This window comes from Geotrypetes seraphini, chromosome 8 (genome assembly GCF_902459505.1).
Source record: "Geotrypetes seraphini chromosome 8, aGeoSer1.1, whole genome shotgun sequence".
NCBI lineage: Eukaryota > Metazoa > Chordata > Amphibia > Gymnophiona > Dermophiidae > Geotrypetes > Geotrypetes seraphini.
This window is the reverse complement of record NC_047091.1, coordinates 91,153,670-91,169,490: the sequence shown is the minus strand read 5'-3', so window position 1 is coordinate 91,169,490 and position 15,821 is coordinate 91,153,670. Positions and strand designations below refer to the sequence as shown.

The window sequence follows — 15,821 nt, the reverse complement described above, 5'->3', positions numbered from 1 at the left end:
GAGAAGTCTTTCAATTCATTACTTCGACATAAGCTTAAGTCCTCTACTGCTAAACCTTTCAAACCCAAAACCTCTGCCTCCTTCCAGGCCGCAGCAGAAAAAATGACAGCAGCATCCTCAAAAATCTCAGCCGTCTGCTACTCCCAAGTCAAATCAGCCTATTTGACCGACTACTCTAGAACATAATTTCAATCAACCTAACTCTGCCTCTTCCTCTCCCCATTGGAGGTTGTCTTCAACATTACCATCATCGATGGCTCTTAATCACCTCTGACCTCTGGGTTCTCAATATCATTTGAGAAGGTTATTATCTTCATTTTCTCAACATTCCTCCAGATCACCCTCCAAGAGTTTCCGTCCAACCCTCTACAGTCATCTCTTCTTTTAAAAGGCTTGATTTCCCATAGATACAGATTGAAAGAAAAGCCTTAGTGGCAGTTCTATAAGTGGGCACCTCCATCTAGGTATCCCTGTGCTGTTCAATGAGAGCCTGATCTATAATGGCACCTGAGTATCCAGATTTTGTTACAGAATACTAGCACTACCTGGTATCACCTTAACATTTAATGCCCTACCATAGAACTGGTATAACTTTGGGCACCCAAATTCAACAAGGGCATGCGTAGCACTGCATTTTCTAAGTAGGATGTGTAAATGGCAGCTCTGCCCATATGAATTCCCAAATAAGGCTTGAGGATTTCTGTTGCCATTTACACATGTGAAAGTATTCTGTATACTTACGCACTCAAATAGCAGGTAAATTTGGATGCACTATTATAGAATTGCCCTTTTAGTGAATGAAAATCTGAAAGTAATTTGATAATTTTGTATCCCACTTTTACAAGAAAGACTTGAACAGAGCTAATTCCAACTAGCATGTCTCACATTAAAAAACAGACCTACCAAGTTGTAAGTGACTTTGAGGACAAGTGTGTTAATTAGTTGGTAGTCTTAGTTATGAAGCAGCTTCACTCTTGTGTTCTAGGTTGGAGTTGTGAGTGCCTTTGCACAAACACTACGAAGATATACATCACTGAATCATTTAGCCCAAGCAGCTCGTGCAGTGCTCCAGAATACATCCCAGATAAATCAGATGCTGAGTGATCTCAATCGAGTTGATTTTGCTAATGTACAGGTAATTTAAATATGTTTTTATTTGCATTTATTGGTCATTGTCAAGCATGAAACGTGTAATCGGGTTAGAAAAAGGAGTATACTATTTTACATAGGGATAAAACAGCACTACTAATTTTTTTGGGGTGGAAGAAGGGGTCTATATAACAAGATGAAAAATTTGTTCTCCAAGGACAAGCAGTTATAATATTCTCAAATTATGTGTGACATCATCCACGGAACCCAGTATAAACACATAACAAGTGTCATCTCCCACAAGGACTACTGCAACGCATTATTCAATGGACTGATGGCAAAAATATTAAGCGTTTCCAACGTGTACAAAAAGCAGCAATCAGACTACTGAAGAATCTTTGCGCCCGTAATTCAGTATCCCAAGAGCTAGCATCAGCTCACTGGCTACCCTTAGCCAAACGTTGCATCTTCAAAAGCTTAGTAATTGTATTGAAGCCTTTACATAACATGGTGCCTAGCTACATATCAGCCAAACTCCCACTTTATGTCCCAAACAGACCCCTCCGCTCCCAGGTGGAAATGCGTCTTCAAATACTCCTTGGTTGGAGCCTCCAACTAGAAAGTTCCAGATGAAGAGTCATCCTCTCATTTCTTACTGAAGTACTGGAATCAGCTACCTGCTAGCATCAAATCCCTTGATGGACTTTTGAGCTTTAGGAAAACAATAAAAGTCTACCTCTTCACCTGACCCCTCAGGACAAGCTAGCATTCAGCCTGTTACACCCAAACCACTGTATTCCTAATAGATGTCCAACTGACTCCCTCCCTGTGCATGCTTCAGGCTTCATGCGTCTCCCTGTGCATTCTTGAGGCTCCAAATTAGAGAATGACATGGGGAAAAAATTTGTCTCCGTGAGCTCGTCCCTGTCCCTGCAAGTTCGGTCCCCGTGCCATCCCTGCGAGCTCGGTCCCTGTCCCCGTCCCGTCCCCACAAACCATCTGATCTCATCCACACAAGCCTCAAATAGTTTTATACTGAACTTATTTTATTAAAGTATAAAAAGAAACAATATTCTGGAGTGAGCAAATGCTAAGATGGCGGCATTGACCAGATGCTAAGATTGAGCTCTCGTTGCAGTGAGAACCTGATCGCTCAGAAAACTATGCCACATAAGAGGAAAGGGAATGTTAAGGTGCCAGTTTCCTTGACATCTTTGCCCCCAATTCGCCAGCAGACGATTGAGCAATTGTTGCCTGGTATCTGCATTAAAGTCGGCGGAGCTAGCCCTGTGGTGGGAGAGGGTAAAGAAGGCTTTACCTCATAAGGGAATGAGATCGCGCTCTTGCCGCCGTACACCAAACCGCCTCTCTGTCTGGCAGATGCAGCTGCTTTGGCAGTGAGAACAGACTGTGCTGCCGAAGTTGCACCGGGAGTTCCTATGGAGGAAGCGCCTAAAGCAGATGAGCTTCTGCCAGTGGCAACTAACATTGGGGAGTTAATCCCTTCCAGCGAGGTGACTTTAACGGCAATTTGGGCATGCTCCAGAAGTTGGACAAGGCTGCCTCGAAAACATTGGATGAGGTAAAAGTTTTGGCTAGTAAAATTGACGATATCTCTAAATCCTTGGAACATTCGAATACTGAAGTAAAAAATACAATTACAGAAGTACAGTCAGAAGTAAAATCTTTGCAGGACTTTAAAATGCTACGATTAAGGATACTATGATATTACATTGAAAAATTGAAAATTTAGAGAATTTTAATCGCAGGCTGAACGTTAGGATTTTGAACTTCCCCAAAGTACCCGGGATATCTGCTTATGACATGTTTTGTTTTGTTTTTTAAATTCTTTATTCATTTTAAAACATAGAACAAGTGTACAGAAATTCATCAATTATAACTTCAATATAACACTTGACAATCTTAACCATATCATCTAGAACAAATAATATAAATCCCCTCCCACCCACCCTTCTTAAATTAATTAAAGCAAAATCTCAACAAAAAATATACCACCCCCCCACCCCCCAATGTGTAAATATAATCTCCCATAAAAAAGTGATGTCTACTTACTACAATATTTTTCCATTGGCCCCCAGATCTTTATAAAATTATTGTAAGTCCCTTTCTGCGTAGCAATAACTCTTTCCATCTTATAAATATGGCATAACGAGTTCCACCAAAATGTATAATTTAGATTAGAGTAGTTTTTCCAATTATTGGTAATATGCTGAATGGCGACCCCTGTCATGATTAACAAAAATTTATTATTATACGCCGAAATTTGACTTTTTTTCCTCATAGATATACCAAACAAAACGGTGTCATAAGATAACGCCACATGGTTTTCTAAAAGACAGTTAATTTGATTCCAAATAGAATTCCAAAATAATATAATATAGGGACAATAAAAAATTTAATGATCTAATGTCCCTGCTTCCAGATTACAGTGCCAGCATCTTTTAGATTTAGAGGAATCCAACTTTTGTAAACGAACTGGGGTCTAAAACGCTCTATGCAATAAAAAGAACCAAGTTTGCCTCATAGATGCTGACACTGTACATCTCATCCTCCAAGACCAAATTCATGGCTTTTATGGCATGTTTAAGAAATACTTAATGGAAGTCTTGAAGTATTCTCCAGATCATATTCCTCCGTTAATTAAAGTATTCTAGTGTTCTCCCTAGCGTGTTTTAGCTGGGCGCTCCGCCCAGCTAATTTAGGTGAGCGCCTGGCTGCCTTCCTCCAATGACGTGCTTCCCCTCAGGAGTAAGTAACTTTTTTTCCCCACAACGCACTTTCGGGACGAGGAAATCACATGCGCTTTTGTTTGGTTTTAACCCTTCTCTGCAGCCCAGCTAAGGATGGGATACCGCGGAGATGGGTAATTTGCTGAGCAGAGCTCGTGTCGCCTTCTGTATGCTCAACCCTCGTTGCTGCACCTGCGCCTCGCCGGCCGATTTCTGACTAGACCAGACATGTCAAAATTTGGCCCGCCAGATGACCACCAAAACCCAGCCAAGCTGGCCCGCAGGCAGACAGACGCAAACGCCGAGCGGCCTTACAGCCCACTGTTCCGACGTTGCCAGTGGCAACAGGGTGAGCAACGGACCGTGGCCTCTGCCTCCCAGTGCCGGTGTGCTAGACTGGAACCGCCGCCCTCCAAAGCCTCGGCCGCTTCAGAAGACAAGTCAAGAAGTGTGGAAACGTGCGCGAGGCACCCAAAGGCATGGGCGCTTCACCATTGTGGACTGAGAAGTGATCCACAAAAGCAGAGTGACTGGGAACAGCCTGCCTTCGGCACAGCAGAGTCTAGAAGGCTGGCCCACATGCTAGTCATGCACGCCATGGGGAGCCAGCAAGAGCCATGCTGAGGTCCCATCAAGTGATGAGAAAAGACGTCAAAGTACCCCATGAACACTAATGCGGAGGCTAGGCTGCTCTCGCAGAGGAGCAAAAGGAAGCAAGATGGCTGCCTTGCATGATCTGCAAGGAAGGATGACCGGGGCTGTGCTGCCAGACCTCTGCAAGGCCAAGGGCAGCACAAGAGGCCAGAGCACTCCCCCCTATCTCTCATTCCCAAAAGTAGGGCCCTACTGTTTCTCCCAAACAAAAGATCAGCTCCACAGGTAATCCTCCCTTTCCTTTGTTCAAAAGATTTTCAGAAATACAAACTTCCCACAAACTGTGTCAGTCATGCACGTTGGCTCATCCCAGTATAGACATGTCTCTTCCATCCATTTTATCTACATCACAGAGCTGGCGCAGGGCTGGAGAGATCGCAACCCGACACTTCTACCAAGCCTAAGGGGTCCTTTTATTAAGGTGTGCATTTAGCGCATGTTAAATCGGTTAACATACCTCAATAAAAGGACCCCTAAGTATCTCAATAAAAAATTTGGCCCGCGATCCAGCCCATGCCCCAGATTTCGGCCCCTATGTGATTGAGTTTGATATCCCTGGACTAGACGGACTAAGCATAAAGGAATCCCCCAGCATGCTCAAACCCGCGGATATTCCATCACCAACCGTCCGCTTTTTCCCCTACCTCATAAGCCATGCAAAGACAGAAAGAAAACTCTATGTCCTGCCTCCCTCCCCCACAAACCCCCCCAAAAAAAAATAAACCCACAACAATCAGCTCATGCGGCTTGCTGCTACTGCTTCCTTGCCTGCTCGAACCTCCAGGGACCTAACAAAGCCTCCGAGAGAAAGGCGCACCATTGTCGGCGCGCAAATGATTGATGTGGTTTTGACGTGCCACCCCGAGAGAAACAGTAAGGAAACTTAAAAGCCAGGATCTCTTCTTGAGAGAAGTGGAAAGATTCTGGACCAGGGAGGGAGGAAGGAAGTAGAGAGAGGCAGAGAAAGACCTAGAAGAAAGGAGAACAAATGCTGGACATGGGGAGGAGGGTTGTAAGCAGAAGACAGAGAGAGAGAGAGCCAACCTGGACCAAAGGAGAAAGACAGGAGGCAGATGCTGGACTATGGGAGGTGCAGACAAAAGAGACAGAGGGGGAGAGACCCTGAGGAAGAAAGGGGGGGCTGTAAGCAGAAGAAAGAGAGTGAGACCTGGACCAAATGGGAAAGACAGGAAGCAGATGCCGGACTATGGGAGGGGCAGACAAGAGACAGAGGGGGAGCGACCCTGAGGAAGAACAGAGATATGCAAGATCATAACAGAGGAGGGAGAGAGAGGGATACATGTTGCCAATAGGGGTGGAGGAGAGAAGAAGAAAAGTTGGACTCATGGAGGGACAGAGAGAGATGTTGGTTGGGGAAGGGAATGCAGTCCAGAAAGGAAGCATGCAGGAGGCAGAAAGAAAAAAAATGATGGATGCACAGTCAGAAGGAAGTCCAACCAGAAACTAATTAAATCACCAGACAACAAGAGTAGGGAAAATGATTTTATTTTCAATTTAGTGATCAAAATATGTCAGTTTTGAGAATTTTTAATCTGAGGTCATATTTTGCACTATATTTGTCTATTTTTCTTTAGTTGTTACTGAGGTGACATTACATATTTTATAGTCATCTGCCTTGACCTCTTTGAAAAACAAAACAAATTATAATTAACATTTTCTCTACATACAGTGTGCTTTGTGTTTTATTTTAATTTTGTGATTACCATTATGAATAAGATATTGTGTGTACATGAAAAATGATTGGCAGAAATTGCATTACAATTAGTACTATTATAATGGGGGTGGGGTCAGGGGTACTTGGTTGGTATTTGTTAGACTTAGGGGGTACTTGGCTTGAAAATGTTGAGAAGCACTGGTCTAGGTGACTATGGAGTTCACGCTGTAAGGGCCCCTTTTACAAGACCACAGTATTGATTCTCCCATGGCAAATGCACCAAAGTCCATCCAGTTCCTATGGGCTTCAGTGCATTTACTGTGGTAGAATTGCTATCGCAGTTTTTTATAGGGAGCTCTAAGGCAGGAACTACAGTCTCTGTACTATGTCTTAAACAAAAAACAGATTGCCGGGGATGCAAAGCTTTAACTGATTCAACATGAGTTTAAAGATGGTTGAATACTACTCTCTCAAGTACGGTAGTTATTCGGAATAAGAGGATCTACATTACTTTTTTTCAAAAGTGTCTTAAATGCTACTGGAACACTGCCTAAGTCAAACCTTAAAAAAGGAAGTCATATCGAGCACTGGAAAATAATAATAATTAACTAATAAAAATGCACATTTAGGGTTCCTTTTACGAAAGTGCACTAGCGTTTTTAGCGCACGCACTGGATTAGTGCGCGCTAGCCAAAAAACTACCGCCTGCTCAAGAGGAGGCTGTAGCGGCTAGCGCGCATGGCATTTTAGCGTACGCTGTTCCGCATGTTAAGGCCCTAACGCACCTTTGTAAAAGGAGCCCTTAATTTTCCCCACCACCAAATTTCCCCGTCCCACCCAGCTACTTTTTCATGCCACCCGGCTGGGAAAAATTTCTGGGGAGAACACTGTATTCTATCTTTCTTTCTGTGCTAAAAACCGGGATACAATGGTGGTTGAAGATAAAGAGCAAATTCTACAATTGGACTTAAATAATATATCAGCAATCCTGGAGGAATCCATTTTAGATACTTCAATTAGAATGACACTTCTGGCTTACTTTATTTTTCAGCAGGACATTGATTCCTTTATGAAACTGTACTTCCGTGTGTCCAAAGAATTGTTCTATGGAAAAAAGATATAGATATTCCTGGATGTAACTAAGGTTATCCCAGGACAAGCAGGCAGCATATTCCCACATATGGGTGACGTCACCGACGGAGCCCCGCAGCGGACAGCCTCGAAAGCAAACTTGCTTAAAGATCTCGAACTTTCGAGCACTGCACCGCGCCTGCGCGCGTGCCTTCCCGCCCGAACTAGGGGGCGCATCTCCTGAGAGGATCCTCAGTTCGTTTATTTCCGCGGAGACAAGAAGACACGTTTTCTTTCTCTGCAGCATTGCCTTCTCATCACCGCGGCTGTTTCTTTAATTTTAAAGTCGGTCGCTGTGTTTATCTTTATCTTTATTTTTTCTTTTTCTCTTGATAAAAATAATAATAATTAAAAAAAAATACTTTAATTTTTCTTTTTTTGTTCAGGCCGTCGAGCTTTGGGCCTAGGCCTAGGCTCCTTCGTTCGACACGGACTTTATTTTTTCCATGTCCCTGCCTCTTACCGGGTTTAAACGTTGTCGACAGTGTAATCGGGTGATTTCGGTCACCGATCCCCACTGCCGTTGTTTACAGTGCCTGGGTTCTTCTCATTCCCCAGAAGATTGTCATCGCTGCTTTACCCTCACTCCACGAGCTTTTCGGCGGCGTTGTGCTCAATTTTTTCAACTTTTCGGTATGGAGCAATCTTCGGATCCGGCCTCGACCGTGGCGGCTGCCCCGGTCTCGAAGGCCTCGACTCCGACGACCTCGACACCTGTGGTCTCGAAGGCCTCGACCCAGACTCCGGCTGGAGTTTCGGTCTCGAAGGCCTCGACCTCTTCTACTTCGGTTGCCTCGAAGACGACGTCTTCCATGAAGTCTTCTACGGGGGGTAAGTCTCCGAGTTCCCTTTCAGGTGCCGTATCCAAGAAGCCACCAGAGTCCTCGGCGCGTCCACTTTCAAAGCGTACCTCCAAGATAAGGGAATACTCACCTTCGAGGTCGCCCTCTTCGGAGCGTACTGCTGCACATACGAGGTCAGAATCTTCTGTCTCGGTGCCGATGCTGGAGGACATGTTAAAATCTATCCTTACCACTCAGATTACCTCTTTAGTGGTTCAACTGGTCCCATCCTCGACCTTGCCTCGGGCTGATCAGCCTGTTACTCAACCGGAGCTTCCAGTCTCCCGAAGCCGATCCCGGACACCGAAGAACATTTCTTCATCGGAGTCGTCTCCGGGCTCACCTCCTCCGAAGCACCGGTCGAAGCATTCAAGACCTGTTGCTTCCAAGCTTCGGAGGGAGTCTTCGACCTTGGATACCGAAGCTTCTTTACCTCGCTCTTCAAAGACGAAGCATGGATCTCGACATCGAGCCTCGACTCGAAGCCCTTCTCGATCCAGAACACCGTCGAAGCCAGTCCGTCGAGACAGTTCTTCACACACCTCAACTCATTCTATACCACGTACACCTGGTACTTCTCCATCTAGGAGTTTGAAAAGGAAACATTCTCTTACTCCACCTCACAGTGCAGCTTCTTCTGTCACTATGCGTCTGGAATCAGACCTTTCAACATACTCTAGAGAGGCTTCTCCATCTTACTCAGTTCAGCCTAAATCTCGCAGTGGCTCTCCTGAGGAATCATCTGATCCAAAATCAGTTTCTTTTGCCAAATTTATTTTTGACATGGGCCAAGCTCTCAAGCTAGACCTTCATTCAGACTCTAAATATACTCCTGAATACTTAGCGGATATGGAGCTTCCCCATCCACCTAAAGAGTCACTCAGATTACCTATGACTCCTGTTCTGCAGCAGACCTTCACTCGCAATATGGAAACTCCTTATTCTATCACTGCTATCCCATCCAAATTGGAATCTCGTTACAGAACGGTCCCATCTAAAGGATATGAAAAGTCTCAACTTTCTCATCAATCTCTAGTGGTAGAGTCATCATTGAAGAAAGCACATCCCTCCAAAATTTACGCTTCAGTTCCTCCTGGTAGGGAAGGCCGTACCATGGATAAATTTGGTCGACGTTTATACCAGAATTCTATGATGGCAAATAGAGTTCTTAATTATAACTACATTTTTACGTCCTATTTCAACCATTTTCTAAAAATTTTATCTTCATTTTACCCGGACATCTCTACTAATCGCCTATCAGAATTTAAACATATCCTTAAGACTCTTTCTCAGTTGAGACTTTTCATGTTACAAGCTTCCTATGATGCCTTTGAACTCTCGTCTAGAGTATCTGCATTTGCTGTAGCCATGCGTAGGTTAGCATGGTTACGTATAGTGGACATGGATCCTAACCTTCAGGATAGATTGGCGAATCTTCCTTGTCAAGGAAATGAGTTATTTGATGACTCTATTGAGGCGGCTACAAAGCGTCTTTCAGAACATGAGCGCTCTTTTGCTTCCCTCATTCGCCCAAAACCTAAACCTGTACCAACTAGAGGTTTCAAACAAACTCCACGTCGCTATCCACAGAAAACAACTCCTGCTTTTTCTAGACCTCCTGCTCGTCGGCCTCCTCCACAACAACGACAACAAAAGTCTCAGACCCCTGCTGCCACCAAGCCTGCTCAGTCTTTTTGACAATCTCGACCTGAGCATTCAAATTTCTCTGTTTCCAAATTCTCCCCTCCCCATAGGGGGTCGCCTGTCCACATTTTATCATCAATGGGAGCTCATAACATCAGATCTCTGGGTACTTACCATCATACGAGAGGGATACTCTCTTCGACTCCTTCAGGTGCCTCCAGATCGCCATCCAAGAGAGTGTCTTTCAAATCAGTCGCATCTCCCCCTCCTTCTTCAAGAGGCTCGAGCTCTTCTTCTCCTGCGAGCAGTGGAGGAAGTTCCTCTTCTCCAAAGGAACTCGGGATTCTACTCCCGTTATTTTCTAGTCCCCAAAAAGACGGGGGATTTGCGACCAATTTTGGATCTCAGAGCTCTCAACAAATATCTAGTCAAAGAGAAATTTCGAATGCTCACTCTGCCAACTCTATATTCCTTGATGGATCAAGGGGATTGGATGTGCTCCCTCGATCTCAAAGAGGCCTATACTCATATCCCTATTCATCCAGCATTTCGCAAGTACCTCAGATTCCAAGTAGGAAATCTTCATCTTCAGTACAGGGTTCTCCCCTTCGGACTGGCTTCTTCCCCCAGAGTTTTTACAAAATGCCTTGTGGTTGTGGCTGCAGCTCTTCGCAACCAGGGTCTCCAAGTATTTCCATACCTAGACGACTGGCTCATCAAGGCTCCCTCTCTTTCAGGGGTTATTACAGCGACCCAACAGACTATTCTTTTTCTACAAAGTTTGGGATTTCACATCAATTTTCCCAAATCTCAGCTGACTCCTTCTCAGTCTCTCCAGTTCATAGGAGCAACTCTGGACACTATCAAACTGAGAACATACCTTCCACAACCACGTCAGGATGCACTCCTTCAAATTTCTCAACAATTCTTCCAACTTTCCACTGTTCCAGCAAGGAAAATGATGGTTCTGCTCGGTCACATGGCTTCTACAGTTCATGTGGTTCCTTTTGCCAGACTTCACCTTCGCATTCCTCAATGGACACTGGCATCTCAATGGCAACAATCAGTGGATCCTCCAACTCGACTAATTTCCATCACTCCTTCATTAAAGAAGTCTCTCCGTTGGTGGATGCTCTCTTTGAATCTTTCAAGAGGTTTACTGTTTTACCCTCTTCCTCATCAGAAGGTCCTCACAACCGACTCGTCAATGTACGCATGGGGAGCTCATGTGGACGGTCTTTGCACTCAAGGGCTCTGGACCCAAGCAGACCGGAGGTGTCCTATAAATCTGTTGGAACTCAGAGCGATATTCTATGCTCTCAAAGCTTTTCAGCATCTACTTCACGACATGGTGATCCTAGTACGTACCGACAACCAAGTAGCCATGTATTATGTAAACAAACAGGGAGGGACGGGATCTCACTCCCTCTGTCAAGAGGCTCTGAAATTGTGGCAGTGGGCGATTCTTCACAACATCTTCCTCAGAGCAGTTTATATTCAGGGTCAACACAACTGTTTGGCGGACAAATTGAGTCGTCTCCTACAACCTCACGAATGGACACTCAATTCTCCTACTCTTCGCCAAATTTTTGCTCGTTGGGGGACTCCGCAGATAGATCTGTTTGCGTCACCTCTCAACTTCAAACTGCCTCAATTTTGCTCCCGCATCTATACCCCTCAACGTCTCGAAGCGGATGCGTTTCTACTGGACTGGAGGAATCAGTTCCTTTATGCTTTTCCTCCGTTTCCTCTGATTCTCAAGACTCTGGTCAAGTTAAAATCAGACCATGCCACCATGATTCTGATAGCTCCTCGGTGGCCCAGGCAACCTTGGTTCTCCCTTCTACTTCAACTCAGCACCAGGGAGCCTCTACTTCTACCAATATTTCCTTCTCTACTCACGCAGAATCAAGGATCTTTGCTTCATCCCAATCTACAGTCTCTACATTTGACAGCTTGGTACCTTTCTCTATAACAGACTTTTCTCAATTCTCTCCGTCTGTGCAAGATATTTTACTTGCTTCCAGAAAACCATCAACTAGACAATGTTATGGTCAAAAGTGGACAAGATTCTCTGCTTGGTGTTCTACACGTAATCTACCACCCAGATCTGCTTCCTTGACATCAGTTCTGGACTATTTACTTCATTTATCACAATCTGGACTTCAGACTATATCTATCCGAGTCCATCTCAATACAATTGCTGCTTTCCATCAGCCTATTGAAAGAAAACCCCTTTCTGGTCATCCGGTGGTTTCCAGATTCATGAAAGGACTTTTCAATGTCAACCCTCCTCCAGTGGTTTAGGACTTCAATGTTGTTCTTACTCAATTGATGAAGCCTCCATTTGACCAATGTCTATGGCTCATCTGAAGTATCTCACTTGGAAAGTGGTGTTTCTCATTGCCCTCACTTCTGCTTGAAGAGTCAGTGAGCTGCAGGCTTTAGTTGCTGATCCACCTTTCACTGTGTTCCATCATGACAAGGTGGTTCTTCGTACTCATCCTAAATTCCTACCTAAAGTGGTTTCGGAATTTCATCTCAACCAATCCATTATTCTTCCAGTGTTCTTTCCAAAGCCTCATTCTCATCCTCATCCTGGAGAATAAGCTCTTCATACTCTGGACTGTAAACGTGCTTTGTCCTTCTCTTTGGAACGCACCAAACCTCACAGAACTGCTCCTAAACTTTTTGTCTCCTTCAATCCAAATAAGTTGGGACATCCTATGTCTAAGCGTATCATCTCCAACTGGATGGCTGCTTGTATCTCCTTCTACTATGCCCAGGCTGGATTACCCCTATAGAGTAGAGTCACAGCCCATAAGGTCAGAGCAATGGCAGCTTCAGTAGCTTTCCTCAGATCTATACCTATTGAGGAAATTTGTAAGGCTGCTACTTGGTCCTCGGTTCATACTTTCACTTCTCACTGTTGTATGGATGTTTTCTCCAGACGGGATGGCCATTTTGGTCAGACAGTATTACAAAATTTATTCTCCTAAATTGCCAACATTCCCACCATCCCATTCTGGTTAGCTTGGAGGTCATCCATATGTGAGAATAGGCTGCCTGCTTGTCCTGGGATAAAGCAGGTGTTATCCAGGGACAGCAGGCAGCTATTCTCACAACTCACTCACCTCCCCTGGTTGGCTTCTCTGCTAGCTATCTGAACTGAGGAGACACGCCCTGTGCTGGGCGGGAAGGCACTCACACATGCGCGGTGTGGCTGACTCGAGACTTCTAGTTTCTACAAGCAAGTCTGCTTGCGAGGATTCCGCATCTGGGCTCCGTCGATGACATCACCCATATGTGAGAATAGCTGCCTGCTATCCCTGGATAACACCTGTTATGGTAAGTAACTGTGCTTTCATGCCTTCTGGATGTATAACATTGAGTAGGCCATTATTGAAATGGCTTGGGGAAATACGCTGCTTATTCCTAGGATAAGCAGCATAGGGTCTGTTTTACTATTTGGGATCTAGCAAGGTACTTGGAACCTGGGTGGGCCACTATTGGAAACAGTATACTGGACTTCATGGACCTTTGGTCTGACCTAGTACAGCAATTCTTGTGTTCTTATGTAGTACATTTTATTGCTGCTTCCCTTTTAGAGGTATAAGTTTAAAATGTTTATTTAACTCCTCTTTTACATATCATATACTGCTGTTGTTGTTTGGAATAATTTACCTAGGCAAATAAGGACAGAAATTAGTTATTGTTGATTTCGTAAAATGCTTTAAAACATTTTTATATGATAGATTGTAAAAGTCAGTATTTTAATCTAAATAATTGTTAGGGTATTTTTTTTTTTTCCAAAGAACTGTATCTACCCACAGAATTATTATGGCTTCTTTCTGATGTAAATTGCCTTGAACAAAATGTTATTAGGGCAATTCAGAAATCTTGTATTAGATTAGATTATTCAATGAAAATAATTCCTGCTCTAGTCGTTGGCCATCTTCTTTGTCCAAGATCAGCGGTCTTAAACTCGCGGCCCTTGAGCCACATGCGGCCTTCGAGGGACTATTTTGCGGCCCGAGGTCTGTCCTCTCCACTTCACAAGTTTTCCGATTGTGAAGAGGACAATCGCATACAGACCGCGACTGCTGTAATTGGACTTGCGTCTCTTTGGAGGGAATGTCGGCAAATGGCTCGCAGCTCACCTAAAGCAGGGGTCCCCAATCTGCTTCCCTTCCCTTCTCACTGCCCTCCCCCAAGCCACCGCATTCGGGGAACAGGCCAGCGCCAAGGTCTTAACTCTCCCTGCTTATCTTCCCCAGCATGGAGCCGACTAATTCTCACCACCCAACGTCAGCTGGCTGGCCCGGAACTTCCTCTCGGATGGCAGTATTGACGTGGGGTGGTGAGAATTGGTCGGCCCCACGCTGGGGAAGATAAGCAAGGAGAGTTAAGACCTCGGCGCTGGCCTGTTCCCCTATTGCGGCAGTGGCGGCCTGTTCCTCAATGATGGTGGCTTAGGGGAAGGCAGGGAAAAATAAAGAAAGAAAGGGGGGGGGGACAGGGAGACAGAAAGAAAGAAGGGAGACGGGACACAGACAGAAAGGGGCATGGAGAGAGAGAGAAAGACAGACAGACATATAGAAAGAAAGGGGGCATGGAGAGAGAGAGAAAGAAAGAAGGGGGCAGGGTGAAAGAAATAAAAAGTTGGGGGAGGGAAGGAGACAGATGCCAGACCAAGGGAAAGGAAGGAAGGAAGGAGGGAGGGAGAGAAAGGAAAGAAAGAGATGTCAGACCATGGAAATAAGGACAGAAGAAGAGAGAGATAGAAGGGAAGGTAAGGCATGGAAACGTAGATTTTGAAAATAAAGCAGAAAAATTGATTATCCCAGGACAAGCAGGCAGCATATTCTTGACTGATGGGTGACGGCACCGACGGAGCCCCGGTACGGACAACTTTAGAGTGATTGCACTCTAAGAACTTTAGAAAGTTCTAGCTAGGCCACACCGCGCATGCGCGAGTGCCCTCCCGCCCGACAGAGGCGCGCGGTCCCCAGTTTTCTTAATTCCGCGGAGCTAAGAAGACGCGTGTTTCCAACGGCTGTTGGAAGTTTTTTTCTATTTCACTTGCCTTCCCGCTCGCGCGTATTTTTTTCTTCATATTTTATTTCTTTCCTTCTTATTTATCTTTTGTAAAAAAAAAAAAAAAAAAATCTTTTTATTTTTCAGTTTTTTGTCGAATCTGACCCGGCGGGGCCTGTTGGCACCATCGAAGCCTCGGGCTTCGATTTTGCTACAGCAGTATTTCCCTTCATGCCCCCGTCACCGGGTTTCAAAAAGTGTCAGCGGTGTGCACGCCCTATCTCCCTCTCCGACCCACACAAGTGGTGCCTCCAGTGTCTGGGTCCGGACCATAGGGCTGAAACCTGCACCCGCTGTAGTTCTTTACAAAAAAGAACTTAAAAAAATCGACAAATTCAGCAGTGGATCCTTTTCGGTACCGCTATGGAAGTTGCACCGGTATCGACGTCGACGACTTCCTTCAAATCGACTCCGACTACCTCGGCACCGCCAGATCCATCGTCGGTGTCGACTCCTGTAGGTAAGCCGGCTAAGAAGCCTTCCCCTACTGTTCTAGGCCCGCCAGTCGAGCACGCAGTGAGCCAAGTCCTGCAGACTGAGCGCCGGCCCCGTAAACGCTCCGCTCCCATTGAAGTCTCTGCCTCGTCATCGGCATCGACTTCTCCCGAGCGTCGAGCGGCACCGAAGGTACCGAGCAAGAAAAAACCGGTACCGGTGCCATCGGGACCAACGTTGGATGAGCACATTGCCTCTATCCTCCAGGTCCAGCTTAAGCAGCAACTCCAACAGTTGCTCCCGGCTCTATTGTCTCCGAACCTTCCAGTGTCGGTACCGACTGAGCCGTCGGTGCCGTCTGTCGAACAGCCTCTTTTATTGTCATCGACTGTTTCGGCACCGCAAAAATCTTTGTCCATGCCTGTTCTGTCAGCAGAACCAAAACGGCGTGCTACTCCTACGGTGTCGGAGCCGGTACTGTTCTCTGAACCCCGTACCGTTCTA

General features: G+C 45.3%; 1 protein-coding gene across 1 annotated transcript in view; it reads left to right on the top strand.

Annotated features, from left to right (window-relative positions):
- RFX2 (regulatory factor X2) overlaps positions 1–15,821 on the top strand; it is a 447,486-nt gene that overhangs the window by 343,788 nt on the left and 87,877 nt on the right. Inside the window, exon 13 of the mRNA XM_033955018.1 lies at positions 986–1,135. Coding sequence (XP_033810909.1) covers positions 986–1,135 — 150 coding nt within the window. The remainder of the gene's footprint in view (positions 1–985; positions 1,136–15,821) is intronic.